This window comes from Moschus berezovskii, chromosome 9 (genome assembly GCF_049115385.1).
Source record: "Moschus berezovskii isolate FMDL1 chromosome 9, NW_MosBer_1.0, whole genome shotgun sequence".
NCBI classification, from domain to species: domain Eukaryota; kingdom Metazoa; phylum Chordata; class Mammalia; order Artiodactyla; family Moschidae; genus Moschus; species Moschus berezovskii.
The window spans coordinates 93,257,136-93,279,361 of record NC_142468.1 but is presented as its reverse complement, the minus strand read 5'-3'; the positions used below and the strand labels follow the sequence as shown (position 1 = coordinate 93,279,361).

Here is a 22,226-nt window from a genome sequence, read left to right as displayed (position 1 = left end):
TGGCATCACCGACTCGATGCACGTGAGTTTGGGGGAACTCCGGGAGTTGGTGATGGAGAGGTAGGCCCGGCGTGCTGTGATTTATGGGGTCGCAAAGAGTCGGACACGACTGAACGACTGAACTGAACTGAACTGAACTGAACTAATACCTACCTGGAGAAAATGCTAATTTAGCTCTTGAAGAACCTGCAGTCTAGTTGGAGAGATGTCCTACACACATTAAAAGCTTAACTAAAAGAAATGAAACAGTACAAAAGTGCTGCTGCTGCTGCTGCTAAGTCACTTCAGTCGTGTCCGACTCTGTGCGACCCCAGAGACGGCAGCCCACCAGGCTCCCCTGTCCCTGGGATTCTCCAGGCAAGAACACTGGAGTGGCTTGCCATTTCCTTCTCCAATGCATGAGAGTGAAAAGTGAAAGGGAAGTCACTCAGTCGTGTCTGACTCTTTGCGAACCCATGGACTGCAGCCTACCAGGCTCCTCCATCCATGAGATTTTCCAGATGAGATGTTTAGACAGCAAATACCACCAGTGTTCAAAGAAACGAGAGTCCTTTGTGCTGGGGTGGTCAAGATGACTTTAGGAAGCATTCATGATAAACTGAAAGGAGCCAAGGCCATGAATCAGAAGGTCTGAGTTCTAGAGGCAGTTCAGTCAGGAATTCACTATGTGAGCCTCAGTTGTTCACCTAAGTTTCCAGTTTTCCTCAGCTGTCTAATGACAGGATTGGATTCTTTAAAGTCCCATTCAGCTTTCCATCCATCTTAAATCTTTTTCAGAATGAGTCAGGACATTGGATGAACACCTACCAAGCAACAGAATTATATATGTCATACGTACAGTGAAAGGGGCGGCTTATCCTGATTTGTGAGAAACTTACTACAAGTAATTCCTTCAACAACTCAAGATATACAGAGGAGAGAGAATCAGCACTTTGTGTTACAGGGATTTAAACATTTTTCAGGAAGTGGGGAATGCTACATTGTGAGTCAAGAGAAAATGATTAAGGGACCAGGGCAAGGTCTTTCAGGTAATAAATAAGTGGTGGAATCATGGGCTCAGATCCAAATTTCCTAATGGCATATTATTCTCTCCAAATGTTATGTGGCTTCAGATTTTATTGTTCCCTTTGATACTTCTCAAAACAGGAGTCAGCATTTGCTATCTTTACTTCTTGATTGCTTATTTACCTCTCAAACCACTTTAATCAAGACTCTGCTTATATGACTCCATGGAAACTCTTCCTGTTTTTTTCAAAAAATGACCTCTAATGCCAAATTTATCAAAATTTCTCCCTACAGTTTGTGCCTTTGGGGGTTGGGGGGTTAGAAAACCATAGCCTACCCAATCACGGTCATATTTTCAACTGTATTTTAAGTGAGAATTTTAACGTTTGCTTTTCATATTTGGGTTTTTATTTGATCTAATTTTTTAAATATGGTTTTTTAACAAAGTACACCATAGTAGGGATATGTATTTCTGATTTGATATTTCATTTCCTCAGTAGCATTTATTAGCTAGTCTGTACTAGTCAGCAATACCTGATATTTGTACAAAGTTTTCCCATAAACATGGGATAGTTCTGGCTATTTTGTCCATGGATCTATGAATCTATTCCTGCTGCTACTGCTGCTAAGTCACTTCAGTCGTGTCCGACTCTGTGTGACGCCATAGACAGAAGCCCACCAGGCTCCCCCGTCCCTGGGATTCTCCAGGCAAGAACACTGGAGTGGGTTGCCATTTCCTTCTCCGATGTGTGAAAGTGAAAAGTGAAAGTAAAGTCCTATATGGCCTCAATTACTACAGCTAAAAATAGTAATTCATATCTGGTAAGGCAAGTTCTCCTCACTTATACTGTTGTGTTATTTTAAGTCCTTTGCTCTGTCAGGCACATTTAGGATCAACTGGTGAAGTTCTACAAATAACTTTGTCCAAATTTTTATTAGAACTGCCTTATATACTGATGGATTTAGGAAGAACTGACATCTTTACTATGTAGGAAGTTTCTGTCCATAAACATAAACTATCTATTTAGTTCTTCTTCAGTGTCTTTCAATAAAACTTTACAATTTTCTCTGTGGAGGGCTTATACATATTTTAAAGCTTAGCGCTGAAGAATTGATGCTTTTGAACTATGGTGTTGGAGAAAACTCTTGAGAGTCCCTTGGACTGCAAGGAGATCCAACTAGTCCATTTTAAAGGAGATCAATCCTGGGTTTTCATTGGAAGGACTGATGTTGAAGCTGAAACTCCAATACTTTGGCTACCTGATGCGAAGAGCTGACTCATTTGAAAAGACCCTGATGCTGGGAAAGATTGAGGGCAGGAGGAGAAGGGGACGACAGAGGATGAGATGGTTGGATGACATCACCGACTCGATGGGTTTGGGTGAACTCCGGGAGTAGGTGATGGACAGGGAGGCCTGGCGTGCCGTGGTTTATGGGGTCGCAAAGAGTCAGACACGACTGAGCGACTGAACTGAACTGAGAGTATTTATTGTCATGGTTCGGTTCAGTTCAGTTTAGTTCAGTCGCTCAGTCGTGTCCGACTCTCTGCGACCCCATGAATCACAGCACGCCAGGCCTCCCTGTCCATCACCAACTCCCGGAGTTCACTCAAACTCATGTCCATCAAGTCGGTGATGCCATCCAGCCATCTCATTCTCTGTCGTCCCTGTCTCCTCCCACCCCCAATCCCTCCTAGCATCAGACTCTTTTCCAGTGAGTCAACTCGTCGCATGAGGTGGCCAAAGTATTGGAGTTTCAGCTTTAGCATTAGTCCTTCCAATGAACACCCAGGATTGATCTCCTTTAGAATGGACTGGTTGGATCTCCTTGCAGTCCAAGGGACTCTCAAGTAAATGGTATATTATTTTAAACTTATTTTTGAATAAGTAACACAACCTATACTGGATTGTTGATCCCTTTTCTCACTGATTTCTAAAAGTTCTTGATAATTTACGGGGATTAGTTACAAACTATATTTTTCAGTTTGTTTTCTGCCATTGCTTATTTTCTCTCTGAAGGTCTTTCTGATCTCAGTGCTGCACATTAATCTTTCATGGTTTTTTGTAGGTATTTTACCCTTTCATTATAAACTTCAACATCTCTGACTCATTTGGAATTAATGTGGATGTAAGTATAAAGTCTTTTTTTGGGCTCCAAAATCACTGCAGATGCTGATTGCAGCCATGAAATTAAAAGACGCTTACTCCTTGGAAGGAAAGTTATGATCAACCTTGATAATATATTAAAAAGCAGAGACATTACTTTGCCAACAAAGGTCCGTCTAGTCAAGGATATGGTTTTTCCCATGGTCATGTATGGATGTGAGAGTTGGACTGTGAAGAAAGCTGATCGCCGAAGAATCGATGCTTTTGAACTGTGGTGTTGGAGAAGACTCTTGAGAGTCCCTTATACTGCAAGGAGATCCAACCAGTCCATCCTAAAGAAGACCAGTCCTGGGTGTTCATCAGAAGGACTGATGCTAAAGCTGAAACTGCAATACTTTGGCCACCTCATGCGACGAGTTGACTCACTGGAAGAGACTCTGATGCTGGGAAAGGTTGGGGGCGGGAGGAGAAGGGGACGACCAAGAATGAGATGGCTGGATGGCATCACCGACTCTGTGGACATGAGTTTGAGTGAACTCTGGGAGTTGGTGATGGACAGGGATGCCTGGCGTGCTGTGATTCATGGGGTCACAGAGAGTCAGACACGACTGAGCGACTGAACTGAACTGAACTGAAGTATAAAGTCTGAATCCAGCTTTTCTCCCCCCTTAATTCTGTAGTTATTTTCAAATCACTACTGGGATAATCCTTCTTGATTTGTTTGAGATTATTCTTTATCATATCATAAATTCTCTTTTTCATCTAGATGTACATTTGAATTTTCCATTCTATCCCACTAGACTCTCTCTCCATAAACACCCTGATTTAACTGATAAGACCATAATATGTCTTAATTTATCTAGTAGTGCTAGTTTTATCCTCATCATTTTTCTTTTTCAGAGTTTTTATGGTTATTTTTATGTTTATTTTTCCACAGGTCCTGTAGGATAAATTCAATGAAAAAATTTTGATTTCTTATTGGGATTATATTAAATTTTAAATTACTTTAAGAAAAACTGACTTTTTAAAGATTGGAGTATGGTTTCTTTACACTGCTTGTTGAAGAGAATCCTCCATATGTATACATATATCTCTTTTTTTCGATTTCCTTTCCATTTAGGTCACCACAGAGCACTGAGTAGGGTTTCCCTGAGCTACACTCTCTTAACTTAGTGGTTTACATTATCCCTGCATATGTCTATCTCCTCCATTAGAATGTGAGATTCATGAGGATAATGACAGCAACTTCTTACAGTCCAAGTATTACATGTGACAGCTGCTCAATACGTGGTTTTTGAATGTAAGAAAGTATAACTATAAAGACAGCTTCATATTTGCTCTGTTTTCTACATAAGGCAACATTAGCATCACTAATTGCAAGTTATTAGGAGGCAGCTTAACATGGGTAAGAATTTCTCCACTGTTGGAGTTGTTCAGTGATATACAACTACCTCATGAAGCAGTAACCTTTCATGAGTGAGAATAAAGCAGAATCTTTTCAAAACATCCTTCAGGATGCTATAAAAAATATTGTTGCATTGAATTAAGTGCTTTTCAAAGTATAATCCTTAGAGGCCTTTGGGTTCCGAGATTCTTCAGGTCTGGGAATGAGGTGAGGAGAAAGGAAAAGAATAGAAGATTCAATCAAATAGATCTCTGAACCCCATCTACAACAGGAACAGCTCTGCTGGTTTGCTTTCTTTTGACATAATGAGTTTTCAGCTACAATATAGTTTGAATAAAGAATCTCACAACCATTATAAAACATTTGAAAAATATTTGGTCAATATTAGACCCCCTCAAAAACTCATGCAGAATTTTAACATCTTATTTTTATTTAGATGACTTGTTTCTTCACCTTTCTCTGAGTTCCATCAAGGCACACACTGCATGGTTCTTTTCTTTATAGTTCTGCAGTCCCCTAATACGGCATTCCCTCAAAAAACTTCTGAACACATATAGGAGTAAAGAATTGGTTCTAGCCTTTCTGTCTAAAAGACTATAGTGGAAACAGAAGGTTAAAATTATGTGACTAAGAACACAGAACACACACCCTGTAGGAGAACAAAATAGTGAATTAAAGAATCAAGGACCTAGGCAAAGAGAACAGAAATGGAGATTCTTTTGTGTCTTCTGCCAGTCTGGCACAGGCTAGGTAAGTACTCAGAGCAAGTCTATTCCAGTTTTCTTAATTCAGAGAGATCTGAATCCTGGTCCCACTTCGGTCTAAATTTTTTGTACCAATTTCTTTTGAACATTTCTTTTCTGCTTAAATATATTGAACTAAGGGCTCTACTTCTCCCTAGTTCCTTAGTGCCTACTGCCCCCAGCTCTGGATATGAGGCTGACTAACATTCCAGAATTTAAAAAGGTTATCTTAAATGATTAGGAGAGAAATGTATAACTCCCAAGTCTCAAACCATTTGGAATTTATCCAGACAATAAGTTTCAAAGATAATGGTAGTTTTACCTCTAGCTTTTCAGTATAAAAGTCTCTTGTGGTATAATTCAGTGTAGCACGATTTGTGTTTTCTCCCATAGGTCTCCTGCTATCATTATTTTCTTCACTGACAATACCAGGCTTTTTCCCTTTGGTTTCTAGAAGATATCGGAATTGCTTCTTCCTGTAGAAAGACGGTAAAGAGACTTAGAGAGTTATTTATCCAATTGGTGAAAATGTCTTTTCTGTTGATTTTAGAGGGTAGCATATGCTTTTTTGAATATCTGTTTTATGAGTTTGAGTTTTTAAAGTCAGTTCACTACTCCAATTTCTCTACTAATTAAGTTATATAACTCAAATTCTTTTGTTTCACTACCAATTATCAACAAAGACACGTCTCAAGCATTTCTTAAATGAAAAAACTATCTTTAAAAAATCAATATAAAACTTAAATAACAGAACACACACACAAAAAGCAATTAAACATAGTAGACCAAACTTCCATAGTCTTTGTATCCCATAAAACATGTTAGTTACACATCTTATAAATCACAAAAATAGTTCATAATTTCATTATGTAGCTCAGTAGTACTATCCAGAGCTAGAAATGGAATGGAATACTGGTTTAAGTTTGGGAAAAGCAGAACAAAAATACCTCTAGCTGTTATCATATCAAGGGCAAGATCTCAGCAGGAGGTAAATAATGAAACAGGAAGCTTCATTTGATCGTGAATAACACAGACAGTGTTCATAGTATCACCTGTAGACCCACAAGCCTATAATTCCAGGGGAGAGCAACTCATCATTCATGACGGTTGCATTCTGGTTTCTACCACTTAGGGCGTCTCTCAGGGAAGTGATGTAACTGCTATGAACTGTGAACTGAAGACTGGGAGCAAAAAGGGAATATATCTTTTTGAAAATGTCTTCATTTTTCCAATTTAATAAGAGTATAACACAGAGATTTAAAAAATTATAAGGAGTACATATTTTGAAAAGTATAAAGAAATGGAGTAAAATCATCCATAAATATATAGCATATAAATCTATATAAATCAGTAACATTGTTCACATTAGACATATTTCCTCACAGGCTTTCTCTGTGAATTTTTGTAAAAAGTTAAGATCATACTAAACATCCAGGTTTGTATATTGTTTTTGCTTAATGCTATATAATAAGCATTTTCTATGTTATTAAAATTAACATTTTAATAAATGAATAAAATTTAATTGTGATGTAGGTCAGTTTATATGATCAGTCTCGTTTACTGGATATTTTTGTAGCATAATTTTACTGGATCAGTAGCATATTTTGGTAGCATATTTTACTGGATCAGTTTCGTTTACTGGATATTTTGGTAGCATAATTTTCTCACTCTTATAAAGAAGAAAGTAATATAGATATTTATCTATATTTATTTTATTGATTTTTAATTATGAAAGCAATATATAAATCATCCATCAGTAGTGTTTTCAAATAATCAGTTTTTCAGTAGTGTTTTCAAATAATCAGTTTTTCATTATGTTTTCAATGTCATCATCTCCTTTATTTAATTTTCTTCAGGATTATTTTGCTATTGTTTTCCTAACTTCTTTAGATAAATGTTTAGCTCCTTCATTTTCAGTCTTTATTCTTTCCTAATGTACTCATTTCAATACATATATTGATTTTGAAATCTCACAATACTATTATTGTTGCTTTATACAGTCGATGTTTATTTAGTCTCATCCCACAAATTTACTACTTTCTTTGCTCTTCAATTTTCCTTGCACATCAGAATTTCTATCTGGGATCAGGTTCTTTCTGCTTTAATTAGACTATCATTTCTTCTACTGCAGGAATACTGATGGGAGATCTCTTAAAATCCTTTTTTTTAGAAATTAATACAATAATTTTAACAAAAAACCAGAACAAACCCAAAAAGATAATTCCAAGCACTACATACAAACATACAGTAAAAAGTAAGCTTCTGCACTATGAAACCCTACTGTTCTCAATTTAACTCCTAGAGACAATCATTTTTAAAAAATCAAATATTTAAAATTAGACAAGGAAATCGCTGAAGTATATGTTCTATTTCTCACAAATTGCAGCATATTATACAATTGTTCTATATCTTGTATTTTAGTTTCTAAGACATCTTAAAGATTATTTCATGTCAGAACTTCTAATAATTTTCATAGCTGCATGTAATTAGTCCTTTATTAATGGACATGTAGCTGGTTTTACAAAAGGCAAAGGAACCAGAGATAAAATTGCCAACGTCTGCTGGATCATTGTGAAAGCAAAAGAGTTCCAGAAAAACATCTATTTCTGCTTTATTGACTATGCCAAAACCTTTCACTGCCTGGATCACAATAAACTGTGGAAAACTCTGAAAGAGATGGGAATACCAGACCGCCTGCCTGACCTGCCTCTTTAGAAACCTGTATGCAGGTCAGGAAGCAACAGTTAGAACAGGACGTGAAACAACAGACTGGTTCCAAATAGGAAAAGGAGTATTCAAGGCTGTATATTGTCACCCTGCTTATTTAACTTATATGCAGAGTACATCATGAGAAACGCTGGACTGGAGGAAGCACAAGCTGGAATCAAGATTGCTGGGAGAAATATCAATAACCTCAGATATGCAGATGACACCACCCTTATGGCAGAAAGTGAAGAAGAACTAAAGAGCCTCTTGATGAAAGTGAAAGAGAGTGAAAAAGTTGGCTTAAAGCTCAACATTCAGAAAACTAAGATCACGGCATCCAATCCCATCACTTCATGGAAAATAGATGGGGAAACAGTGGAAACAAAGGCTGATTTTATTTTTGGGGCTCCAAAATCACTGCAGATGGTGATTGCAGCCATGAAATTAAAAGACGCTTACTCCTTGGAAGGAAAGTTGTGACCAACCTAGACAGCATATTAAAAAGCAGCGACATTATTTTGTCAACAAAGGTCCGTCTAGTCAAGGCTATGGTTTTTCCAGTAGTCATGTATGGATGTGAGAGTTGGACTATGAAGAAAGCTGAGCGCCGAAGAATTGATGCTTTTGAACTGTGGTGTTGGAGAAGACTCTTGAGAGTCCCTTGGACAGCAAGGAGATCCAACTAGTCCATCCTAAAGGAGATCAGTCCTGGGTGTTCATTGGAAGGTCTGATGTTGAAGCTGAAACTCCAATCCTTTGGCCACCTGATGCAAAGAGCTGACTCATTGGAAAAGACCCTGATGCTGGGAAAGATTGAGGGCAGGAGGAGAAGGAGATGACAGAGGATGAGATGGTTGGATGGCATCACCGACTCAATGGACATGGATTTGGGTGGACTCTGGGAGTTGGTGATGGATAGGGAGGCCTGGTGTGCTGCGGTTCATGGGGTCACAAAGAGTCGGACACGACGGAGCAACTGAACTGAACTGAACTGGAGTGAGTTTTCATATTTTTGTTATTTAATATTATAAACACTGTAATGAAAATCCCTGGATACCTATGTTTGTGCTGTCTATAACTTTGAGATCAAACAACTTTTTTAAAGTTTTAAGGCACTTGTATCTTGTTTTCTGAGAATTTGCTTTCCTTGTTTCTTTGCTTTTCCAATTGCAATTGTACAGGTTTTTGTATCATTCTTTTCTAATTTTATGATATTATCATTACAGAAAGTTATCTGCATGAATATGTTTTTTGAGATATATGAAGATTTTCTTTGAGTTTAAATATATGTTCAATTTTTGAAAGTTTTTCATAGGTATTTAAATAGACTTTTTTCCCCCTGAATTGGGAATAATTTTCTGGAAATAAAATTCTAAATACATTTATTTGGTACAGTGTGTTAAGTGAGTTATTCAAATCCTCAGTATTCTTTTCTAATTGTGTTTATTTGATCATATGATCAAATAGGTTAATATTTACCACAATAATGTGAGTTTACTAATGTATACTTATATTTGTTAACATATTTAGAAGCTGTGATCTTGGTTACATTAAGTTTCATAACTGTTATCTTTTTTGGTGGATTTTAAGTTTTTGATATCATAAAAATGACAGGCTGGATGAGTTACAAGCTGGAATCAAGATAGGTGGGAGAAACAGCAACAATCTCAGTTATTTGGATGATATCACTCTAATGCTCTCATGGCAGAAAGAGAAGAGGAACTAAAGAACCTCTTGATGAGGGTGAAGGAGGAGAGTGAAAAAGCCAGCTTAAAACTGAATATTAAAAATACTAAGATCATGGTATCTGACCCCATTACTCCATGGCAAATAGAAAGGGAAAAGGTAAAAGCAGTGATAGATTTCCTCTTGCTGCTGCTGCTGCTGCTAAGTCACTTCAGTCGTGTCTGACTCTGTGTGACCCCATAGATGGAAGCCCACCACGCTCCCCTATCCCTGGGATTCTCCAGGCAAGAACACTGGAGTGGGTTGCCATTTCCTTCTCCTCTTATTGGCCTCTAAAAATCACTGTGGATGGTAACTGTAGCCATGAAATTAGAAGACCATTGCCTCTTGGCAGGAAAGCTATGACAAACTTAGTGTGTTGAAAAGCAGACATCACTCTGCCAACAAAGGTCCATGTAGTCAAGGCTATGGTTTTCCCAGTGGTTACATATGGTTGAGCTGGACCATAAAGAAGGCAGAGCGCCAAAGAATTGATGCCTTCGAACTGTGGTGCTGGAGAAGACTTCTGAGAGTTGCTTGGACAGTCAGGAGATCAAACCAGTCAATCTTAAAGGAAATCAACCCTGAATACTCATTGGAAGGACTGATCCTGAAGCTGAAACTCCAGCATTTTGGTCACTGATACGAACAGCTAAGTCATTGGAAAAGTCCCTGATGCTGGGAAGGATTGAGGGCAGAAAGAGAAAAGGGTGTCAGAGGATGAGATTGGCTAGATGGCATCACCAGTGCAATTGACATGAACTTGGGCAAACTCTGGGAGATGGTAAGGGACAGGGAAGTCTGGCATGCTGTGGTCCATGGGGTTGCCGAGTTGGACGTGACTGGACAACTGAACAACAACATCATCAATTCTATCACCACTAGTAGTAATATTCCCGTATTTATTTATTGTTATTTGCCTGTTATATATTTTCCATCCCTTTATTTTCAAACTTTATATATTGCTTTATATATTGTTTTATTTCAAAAACAAAATGAAATTCAGTTTTTAACCCAAGCTGAGAGCTATTATCAATTAATAGTGTTCTTGCCTGGAGAATCCCAGGGACAGGGGAGCCTGGTAGACTTCCGTCTATGGAGTCACACAGAGTCGGACACGACTGAAGTGACTTAGCAGCAGCATTAATGAATATTTATTGTGATAAATGACATGTTCATTTTTTTCTTCCCTTCCTGCTTTTTTTGTTGATCAGTGGTTTTTTCTTTTAATGATTTAGAAATTGTACATCTTATCTTCTTTTCTAACGGTAGCCCTTAGAAATTTGAAAACACATAGATAAACATTTCTATTTCTCCCAAACAGGGAAAGAAACTTGGCAAACTTCAACATCCTTTCTCTGAGGATATTCTGGGATTATTATTTTCAGGTTATTAAAGTTTTTTTGCATTATGTGTTGTGCTTAGTCACTCAGTCGTGTCCAACTCTTTGCCACCCCATGTACTGTTGCCCGTCAGGCTCCTCTGTCCATGGAGATTCTCCAGCAAGAATACTGGAGTGGAGAATGCTCTCCTCCAGGGGATCCTCTCAACCCAGGGATCAAACCCAGGTCTACCTGCAGTGTGGGCAGATTCTTTACCAACTGAGCCACCAGGGAAGCCCACTTATTATTAATGAGGCTTTCACAACATCATTTCTTTAATTCAATGCTTCATATTTCTTACATTTACTGTTCATTTTGTAGCAGCACCTTGCTCAGTACTTTTTTTCCAGAATGTTCTGTGGGCTTTTTATGAGATTTCAGTTCTGCCAATCAGATACACATGGGTAAGCTCTGAAATCAGAACTGAACTAAGTGGGAAAGTAAGCACGCCAGATACCCATTTTATTGGTATGCATTATAGTAGAGCCAAGTTTGAGGAGGGGAATGGGGAACTTCCTGACCCCTATGTGAAAAGTGGAGGTCATGGTTTGGACAAGCATCCTGACCCCTCAGCTCCCAGACTGTAGGAAAGGTAGCAGTGTCCTTGGTGGACCAGTTCTGTGGTATCACTGTGGGATCCCCTCCAGGCCCAGCCTAGAGACTGCTTCCCTATCCCTCTCAGTGATTTTGTGGATAACTGATTGCTTGTATATCAATTGTTCTCTCCTTACTCTGGTCAGGGTGAAGTATCTATTATTGAGTCATGACTGACACACCATCTTTGACTTTCTTCCTATCCACGCCGCACCCTGTCAGTCAGTGTTTTCTGTCAGGTACACTTCTATGTATTTTTCAATTATCTTCTCTATTCTTTCTTAGTTCAGACCCTCATAACCTTTCTCCTGGAATACAGACTAGCCTCCTTGAGTGGTCTCCATTCCTTCCTTTTCTGTCCTCTCAAGTGGCAGCCATTCTAGAACATGAATCTAATCACATGATTGTTGTGTTTAATTACAAAGTGCTGTATTCATTTTGTTTTTCATGGATTTCTGGGCTCTTCAAAATCAGATCACAATCAATCTTTCTACTTTCACTCTCTATCACAATTCACAATTATCCTATACTCTAATTATACTGAATTATTTACAATTCCCTGTGCCTTTGCAGATCTCCTTCCCTCCTACCCTGTATCTGAAAAAACTCTTATCCATTCCTGACAAGCTAGAAAAATGTTAACTCCTTAGCGAAGCCTTCCCCAATGTTCTTCCAAAGCACAGTCTCTCCTATACTCTTACAGCCCTCTTTTACAACATCTGAAATGTCTTAACTTATTAGCTCATAAACTAATAAGTTAATTTATTAGCTTATAAGCCACAAAAAAGCTAGAACTTTATCATATTCATATTTATATCTCCAATACTTTGGAGAAGGCCAGACAAAAACAAATTTAGGATGTTTGTGGAATGGATAAATAGCACAATTAAGAAGTGTGTATTATGTATTACTTTGTCTGGTGCAACAATACTTCTATAAAAACTATAGAAATGAAAGTTTACCTGGCATCACCCAGTATTGAAATCAGACGGTACTGGGGTAATTCAGAAGATGCTACATGTGCTAGGATTCCAAACAGCCTCTCAGCCATTATCATATCATTTTGCGTCACCTGAAGAGACAAACAGGAAAGGGGTAAAAAAATGACATTGCCTCTTAACTTGATACAACTAACCTAATCTCATAGAAATGTCCAGATTAAATATTTTCTTGCAGGGACTTCCCTGGTGGTCCAACGGTTGAGAGTCCAATACAGGGGATGCCAGTTTGAGTCTTGGTTGGGAAACTAAGATCCCACATGCTGCAGGGCAACAAAGCCTGTAAACCGCAACTACAGAGCCATGCACCGCAAGGAAGGCCCCACATGTTGCAACTAAGACTTGCTGCAGCAGCCAAAAGTAAATAAGTTAATTAAAAATTTTCTTTTCAGGGAAAATACATTCTCCTGGGCTGTAAGAAGACAGTGACTTCTGACTGATATTTCTCCTTTTCCCCTGAGCTTGATTAAAATGTAGATTTACAAATGTGGCTTATAGTGATGGAAGAGGGCTGGGAGGTGAGTTGTTAGCTCTGACTTAGAAGCCACAGTTCCTGAGGATTATACTTGAGACACCTTAAATTCTTAATGATTTTTTTTTTTTCCCCAAAAACCCCGAAGCTTCTTTGAGTAGAATGATTTCAGGGGGAAAATCTCAAGTGTCAATGGAATAGACTAACTTCAATAATGTGTTAAAGGCAAGTCAAGGTGTTGTTAATACCTTATTCCTGAAAGGATAATTTCATTCCTTTCTGAGGGGATGAACATTGGATTAAGAACGGCACTCCTGCTCATTCTGAATATTATAGTATATATACTATTATATTCTTTATATAATACTATTACATCCACCTTCTCCCCACAAGGAATAATTTGTCACAGGTATATTCCCCATGTGAGCTCGTTCCTGTGTTAACCAAAAAACTACTAAAAGCTAAAAGCAAGACTTGTATTAATATCTGGGCATGTTTTAAATATAAAATTAGGTTTCTTGCATTTTAAATACTATTTCTTTGTCAATATAATTCAGTGGTTCCCAATCAGGGGCCACTTTGTCCCCTAGGGAATGTTTGCCAGTGTCCAGAGATGTTTTTGGTTTATTGCAACTGGTGGAGAGATGCTGCTAGCATCTCGTGAGTCGAAGCCAGGGATGCTGTTAAATGACCTACAATGTAAGGGACAGTCCCCATAACAAAGAATTATCTGGTCCAAAATGTCAATAAAGCTGAGGTTGAGAGACCCCGGTACATTTTGGATCTTTAAAAACTTTATTCTTAACACTTGCTATAATAACCTACACAGGGATTTTCTGGAAAATAACCCATAATTCACAAGCAACTTATATGATATGAATCACTGCAGACTGACTCTTTGCCTTCCCTCCCTAGACTTCAGTAGTTAATGAGGCTGCAGCTCCCTGGAATCATTCCTTCAGCTGACAACTAACTTGTTTGGTCTAACATAGTCACCTAGTGGCCAGTGTAGGCCACTACTCCATTTTTCCCTCTTGATGCTCACAATGCTCACTCTCTCATACAAAGAAAAGCAGAAATACAGTTTAACATTATCACCTACTGTCAAGGATGATATAAGCAGTTTTATTCTAGGTTTTTTATTAAAAGGTGAAATATTCCTGGGCATTGACATTTTCAGAACTTTAAATCAGAGTACATTACATTGGTTCTTTCTCATTCTTCTCTACTTTATATAATACTATTACTTCTTATTTTAAGGTTTTATAATAACTATTATGTCTCCAGTAGTGACCCACATTGGGTAAATACAGTATTTAGGGTTAATCAAGATAATGGTTTGGCCATTAACAAGGGAGAATTCCTCACCTATAGATAAAATAACTATCCTACAGTCCAGGCTAGCTTTGGAAACTTTTGGAACTAATTATTAGATCTGACCAGTGACTCACAACCTCTCTGGGGAAGTATCAAAAGGGTACATAAAACTAAAACAAATCTCTTGAGAACTAGCTGGAGAAATTAATAGTCATCCAAAGGTTCCAGGTTTGCCCTGTATCTTCAACAGATGGCTGATACTGGGGTCATGGACCTACCATAGCTGATGCAAATTTCACATGGCTCTTGTACGCTGACCCAGGGACCTCCAGTCTCCTGATGTATGCTGGAGTTCTCAAGTTTTAGGCCAGAGTTACTTATAGTGTATCAGTTGCAGGGAACTACAGTTGCTATTACCACACTGCTAGCAAAGTTGATTATAGCTCATCTTACAATAAGGAGGTCTGAATTTTAAGAGATAATCACACTAATACTAGTAGCATATTAAAACGTTTTTTCCTTTGGAGGATTATCTAAACTCAGTTCTGGAATTCCTTCCAAAGTAATATTTAAAGAGAATTTTGAGAGAGGGATAACTTAGGTATGGCATTGGGTTTTTTTCTTTTTGCAGCTTGAGGCAGTTGTAAAATAACTTAATGTAGCTTTTTGAAACTGTGTATTCTATAGTATTTTTTTCATTTGGTGAAATTGTACCATTTATTAAATAAAAATTAAAAAAAAATAAAGAGAACATGATCTTTGGATAACTGGATTACCCTTGTGACAAGCTTAGCAGAATCAATCTGAAAAATAACTCTTTGCTAATAATTTTCCAGTTATTCAGGCTCCAGATGCCCAAGCAGCTGTTACAAACTATTAAGAAAGCAATCTATACTTTTATTTATCATTGTTTTACTTCCTTTTTCATTCATGTTGACTTTTTCTTCTTTTAACTTTCTTCCTTGCTAATTTCTCCTTTATCTCTTCTTTTTAAAATCACTCTTCTTTCCCTATGTACATTTTTTTGCATGTTATTCTTTCCTTCCTCTATCACAACCTTTATTAAATGACATTTAGTATCACTTCCCCAGGCCCTTTTGCATGTCAGTAAGTAAAACACTCTGAAAAACACAAAGATCACATTACTTACAGAAGTGTTCTTTTTCTTTTCATTTTAAACTATTATCCTATCAATCCTTCTCTGAATACTTAAAAACAATGGAAAAAGTATTTACTGTTCACCATGATCTGGTTACTAATTTATTCACAAAATTTGCCTAGTATATTAGAAATTGTTAGACAAATATTTTTAGCTTTTCAACATTTTAAATGTGATAATTTTTTAAAAAAATTATTTCTCAAAAGTTCAATCATGATTTTATACATAAATTCCTGGATATTTTTATGATTATTTCCCTTTAAAAGGAACATTGTAATTCTACAGTTGACTTAGTGTTTAGCTTACCTCTGTTCCATTTATTTTCTGCATATTAAAATGGCTCAGCCTAAACAGGACATAATATTTCCAGAGTGTAAAATTGACAACTGGATTTCCTTGAGGATCAATTGTCAACTGGTCAACTCGACGGAGCTGTGCTAGTGCATTAAATTGCTGCAGCATTACAAGATTTGTTTCCTTGAATTTAAGGTGCTACAATAATAAACAAAAAAAGGGGTGAATATTGAGTCTAACCATCTTAAAATGTTACCATTAAAGCGTCACTATCATTCCCCAAGTAAGTCTAAACTTTAGGGTTAGCTAATATGTTTTCATTAAACCAACTGAATGTATTAGACTTACATATCTTTAATCCACTTAATACAAAATTATTGATAGAATATATTAAGACACTCATTATTGAATTCGAAGTGCTTCCCATTCTGCAAAAGACATCCGCCTATCTATTAACTAACTACATTTCTAAAAAATACAATAATTCAGTCTCTTCCAGATATTACAAATATTTTATATGCTTTACATGGAAATTAAATCTACAAAGGAAAAACCAGAATTAAAATTTTCAGAACTTTACAAATACAGGACTGACAGTACTTCTGAGAAGAACTAGTTAACCATTATTACTTTTATCTTGTTAATTACTATGTAGGCTACTTAAACTGGCTATCAGAAAACAAAATACTAACACTGAAATGCTAATAGAAATGTTCTGTTTGTGAATTTGGATGATCTTTTCTAAACACACTGTCTCCACTTCTATCCTTTTTATTAGAGAGGAGAATATAACAAAAGAACAAAATACATTATAAAAGCGTTGGTGATGAGGAAACCAGAATTGAAAGAGACACATGTATCTCAATGTTCATCACAGCACTGTTTACAATAGCCAGGACATGGAAGCAACCTAGATGTCTATTGGCAGATGAATGGATAAGAAAGCTGTGGTACATATACACAATGGAATATTACTCAGCTATTAAAAAGAATGCATTTGAATCAGTTCTAATGAGGTGGATGAAACTGGAGCCTATTATACAGAGTGAAGTAAGTCAGAAAGTAAAACACCAATACAGTATATTAACACATATATATGGAATTTAGAAAGATGGTAACAATGACCTTATATGAGAGACAGCAAAAGAGACACAGATATAAAGAACAGACTTTTGGACTCCGTGGGAGAAGGTGAGGGTGGGATGATTTGAGAGAATAGCACTGAAACATGTATATTACCATATGTGAAATAGATCACCAGTCCAGGTTCAATGCATGAGACAGGGTGCTCAGGGCCGGTGCACTGGGATGACCCTGAGGGAGGGGATGGGGAGGGTGGTGGGAGGGAGGTTCAGGATGGGGAACACATGTACACCCATGGCTGATTCATGTTAATTTATGGCAAAAACCACTACAATATTGTAAAGTAATTAGCCTCCAATTAAATAAATTTTTTAAAAAAGGGTTGGTGAGGGAAATCACTAGCTAATTGAGAAAAACACAATGATAATAAAAACTCAAGGGAGAATTCAGACATCACAGCTTTCACAAATTCATACTAATAATTAATATAATAATACCATAACTGGAAAAGGCTAATTTCTCAAAGTAACTTTAATGAGCTGTTAAAATGATTTTAAATGTTGTTAGGGGACTACTATAAAAATTATATGTGAGTGTACTTGTCCTGTTAATACCACGTATAGTAAATGAATATATAATATAGAGTTAGGTGAGGTCCTGTTGAAAGTTTCCCAAAGTAGAAGCATGTCACTTGAATAAAATTACATTGGTCCTTCAAACTCCATAAGGAAGCATTTTCTAGAGAGAAAATTTCCAATATCAACAGAAGACTGCAAGGCCATTTATTAATACTAATTTAAATCTCAGATTCAGAAATTGATTCAGAAATTCAACACAAGAACTTAGTCTCCCTGCCAGATAGAAACTGCATAAATAAAAGTTAAAATAGGTCTTTGGCCTGAATATACAAGTCATGACTGAGAAGAATTCAAATATACAACAAAAAGGAAATGTTTACCAGAGAATTAGGAAACTTAATCTTCAATTTGGGAAGCACTTGGACGATTTCATCAAATTCTATGAAAGTGAAGGACACTGTTGTCACCATTCCTGCTGTTTGCACGCTCCAGTTCCGATCCAGACACTCCAGTGCTCCTGAGCCATACAGGGAAAGCGTGTCTCCATCCACTTCAACAAGGTGCGTGTCTGTGACAGATAGACCCTGTAATGCACTGGTGAGTCCTGAGTCCAGAGACCTGGGAAACCCATCATATAATCTTAATGAAAGTTTTATCATGCAAAGTAAATAACAGATTATAAAGATCTGTTGGAACAGGTATTTGAAATTTTACATCCATTTCTTTTTATTTCAATAATTAAACACAGAGTACCAAAGACTAATTTTCAATAGTACATTTGCAAGTTTTATTTTCTTCTATAGTCATATACTTTAATTTAAAAAGAGGCACATATGAACAAAAAATTACTACTTTTAAACCCAAATTATTTATACTGATGAAAGATAACTGATATTCTAGTTTTGAAACAATACATTTAAGATAACCAAGACGGACCTACTGTATAGCACATGGAATTCTGCTCAGTGTAAGGTGCCAGCCTGGATGGGATGGGAGCTTGGGAGAGAATGGATACATGTATATGTATGGCCGAGTCCCTTCACTGTTCGCCTGAAACTGTCACATTGTTAACTGGCTATATCCCAATACAAAATAAAAAGGTTTTAAAAAATAAAACAATCCATTTAATATAGCATAGATACTTTTGCATGTCAAAACAAGTAAGTTTTCCTACTCTGGAAAGTATTCCACTGTCTGAAAAAACCTGCATTTTACAGAATTATATTTCTATAGTAAGAACAATGTAATATAAAACTATGTTTGTAAAATACTTGGGAATTCACATAATAACTGCTAACAATAGTTTCTCAGAAGCTGGACTAAGGGATAACTTTGACTCCACATTTTCTAATATTTCAGTGTTGTTTGAAAATATACAAGTGTATATATATTACAGTTATAGGCAGCAAAATCAACGAAGATTTCCTCCCCATTTTGAAATAAGAGATGATAAAAAATCCACTACATACACATACAAAATAACTTCACATATTGACTATGATAACTGTTAATATTTTCAAAGTTAGAGCCACACTTCTGTAAAAGTTTACCTAAATGAATGCTCTTGAAGAAGAAAATAGTTTCAGTTCAGTCGCTCAGTTGTGTCTGACTCTTTGCGACCCTGTGGACTGCAGCATGATGCCAGGCCTTCCTGTCCACCACCAACTTCCAGAGCTTGCTCAAACTCATGTCCATCGAGTTGGTGATGCCATCCAGCCATCTCATTCTCTGTTGTCTCCTTCTCCTGCCTTCAATCTTTCCTAGCATCAGGGTCTTTTCCAATGAGTCAACTCTTCGCATCAGGTGGCCAAAGTATTGGAGTTCCAGTTTCAGCATCAGTCCTTCCAATGAATATTCAGGACTGATCTTCTTTAGAATGGACTGGTTGGATCTCCTTGCAGTCCAAGGGACTCTCAAAAGTCTTCTCCAACACCACAGTTCAAAAGCATCAATTCTTAGGCGCTCAGCTTTCTATATAGTCCAACTCTTGCATCCATACATGACTACTGGAAAAACCATAGCCGCTTGATCCAACTCAAATTTTCTGCTTCATGAATACAGACATAACTATTTGTTATTCAATCTCAAAACTCAAACAATGCTTTGTTTTTACTATGGAATTTTGCTTTTAAACAGTATTTGCCCTTACTAACATATTAATGTTTTGCCTTCCTTTGGACTCCAACAGAATTTTGTATACTCCTCTGATACATCACTTCTCATATTCAATCATAATTATGATTGAATTTACAATTTTGGCTACATTTTTTCATCTTTGGAGGGTCTGGAATCTATTAATTGGCTTTTCACAATGTAAATGACTACATTATTAAAGATCTTCAGAAGTTTTATAACGTTGATGTTGTGAGTAAGACTGACAAACCATCACCTTGCTGATTTATCATGCTTTACTAGATTTCCATGTACTTACTCCACAGGCACCGGTTAACATGTAACATATTTGTTAACACAATAAGAAGTTGGGTAATAACATCCATCAACTCTGTGAATATGCGACCAAGAAAATATAAAAGGATAGATTTCTGCCAGGCTAGTGCTCCTGGCAATGATTATTATACAGTAATAATCAAACATTTAATGAGTAATGGTGTGTGAATAATCTTAGATGAAAATCCTATAAAGGTAATGGCTGATAATAGGACAAAAATAAGATGAGAATTAAGAGTTCCTTATACTGTGGTTTGTGTGATAATTTTGTGTTGAGCTATGTAGGGTGGGTGGCACCAGTGATAAACAATCTGCCTGCCAATGCTGGAGACATTAGAGACACTGGTTCGATCCCTGGGTCTGGAAGATCCCCTGGAGCAGGAAATGGCACCCCACTCCAGCACTCTTGCCTCGAAAATTCCATGGGCAGAGGAGCCTGGTGGTCTATGGTCCATAGGACGGCAAAGAGTTGGGCAAGGCTGAGCGAAGGAGTGCACACACAACCCGTAGAACATATAATCATTTCTAGAACAGGATAAAGGAGTTACATTTCAATACCACTAAAATAAAGATGTCTTTATGAAAAGAATACACACCACTGTTACAGCACGTGCCATACTGTACTGCAATTGCTTGTTTCCTTCTCTGTCTCTATTACTAAATAATGTGATCCTTGAGGGTTCAAACTCTGTCCCATTCACTATAGTAGATCAGCACCTAGCACAGCTCCTAGCACATGTTGTGCTCAATAAATATTTCTTCAAAGAATTAATGAATGAGACAATTATGAGTTTCTTATGAGTATCTGCTGAATCTTAAAAAGGGTGTTTCAACCATCAACTGTGGTTTGAACAAAGGGGCAGAGTCGGTGATACAGACACAGGCTAAGGGGTTAGTAAGACGGTTCTCACAGATGAGGCAAACACAAAAAATGAGATAATAAAGTCAAGGCAAAAAAAAGTTTGCTAGCTAATGTAGTGATGCCTGATGGCCACGATACTCAGCAAAAGAAGCTGAATGAGAAGTTGTGTTGTTTTACATTGTCTGTTTGAACATGTCTTGCTTATTGTTTTTCCATAAAAACGTTTGATTAAAAGTTTAAGAATATAAACTTCAAAGTAAAATGCCTTTATTAGAAAATGGTTATTTTCTTTAAAAGTTTTTTAGTAAACTGTTCAGAAAATAAGTGAAATAATAAATAAGTCTGGCCTCAGCAAAACAGTTGTACAGTTCCAAAACAAAGCAGAAGTAATTTCCAACTGTTGTAGACTTCATATGGACATTCAGTAAAAACAAATGGCAAGTTTTCTGGGCTGTAGCTAGGAAACAAAGCACCTGTTAAATAGGTCTTAAGGACCAAAACTTTTTCAGTTATTTTCTTTTCCTCAATTAAAAAGAAGGAACTTTATTCTTTTTAATTAATTTATTTTAATTGGAGGCTAATTACTTTACAATAATGTAGTGGTTTTTGCCATACATTGACATGAATCAGCCATGGGTGTACATGTGTTCCCCAACCTGACCCTCCCTCCCACCTCCCTCCCCATCCCATCCCTCAGGGTCATCCCAGTGCACCAGCCCTGAGCACCCTGTTTCATGCATTGAACCTGGACTGGTGATCTATTTCCATATGGTCATATACATGTTTCAGTGCTATTCTCTCAAATCATCCCACCCTCGCCTTCTCCCACGGAGTCCAGAAGACTATTCTTTACATCTGTGTCTCTTTTGATGTCTCGCATATAGTGTCATCGTTACCATCTTTCTAAATTCCATATATATGTGTTAGTATACTGTATTGGTGTTTTACTTTCTGACTTACTTCACTCTGTATAACAGGCTCCAGTTTCATCCACCTCATTAGAACCGATTCAAATGCATTCTTTTTAATGGCTGAGTAATGACTCACTGGAAAAGAGGGATCTGATGCTGGGAGGGATTGAGGGTAGAAGGAGACAGGGACGATGGAGAATGAGATGGCTGGATGGCATCACCGACTCGATGGACAAGAGTTTGAGTGAACTCCGGGAGTTGGTGATGGACAGGGAGGCCTGGCGTGCTGTGATTCATGGGGTCGCAAAGAGTCGGACACGACTGAGTGACTGAACTGAACTGAACTGAATATTCCATTGTGTATATGTACAACTTTCTTACCCATTTGTCTGCTGATGAACATCTGGGTTGCTTCCATGTCCTGGCTATTATAAACAGT

The 22,226-nt window shown here is 37.3% G+C and overlaps 1 protein-coding gene across 6 annotated transcripts in view; it reads right to left on the bottom strand.

Annotated features, from left to right (window-relative positions):
- LRRC49 (leucine rich repeat containing 49) overlaps positions 1 to 22,226 on the bottom strand; it is a 162,639-nt gene that overhangs the window by 4,481 nt on the left and 135,932 nt on the right. For all 6 annotated transcript variants that reach the window (XM_055436698.2, XM_055436702.2, XM_055436706.2 and 3 more), the window contains 4 exons: positions 17,947 to 18,184; positions 15,918 to 16,103; positions 12,628 to 12,737; positions 5,581 to 5,734 (listed from right to left, as the gene is read on the bottom strand). In XM_055436698.2, coding sequence (XP_055292673.2) covers positions 5,581 to 5,734; positions 12,628 to 12,737; positions 15,918 to 16,103; positions 17,947 to 18,184 — 688 coding nt within the window. The remainder of the gene's footprint in view (positions 1 to 5,580; positions 5,735 to 12,627; positions 12,738 to 15,917; positions 16,104 to 17,946; positions 18,185 to 22,226) is intronic.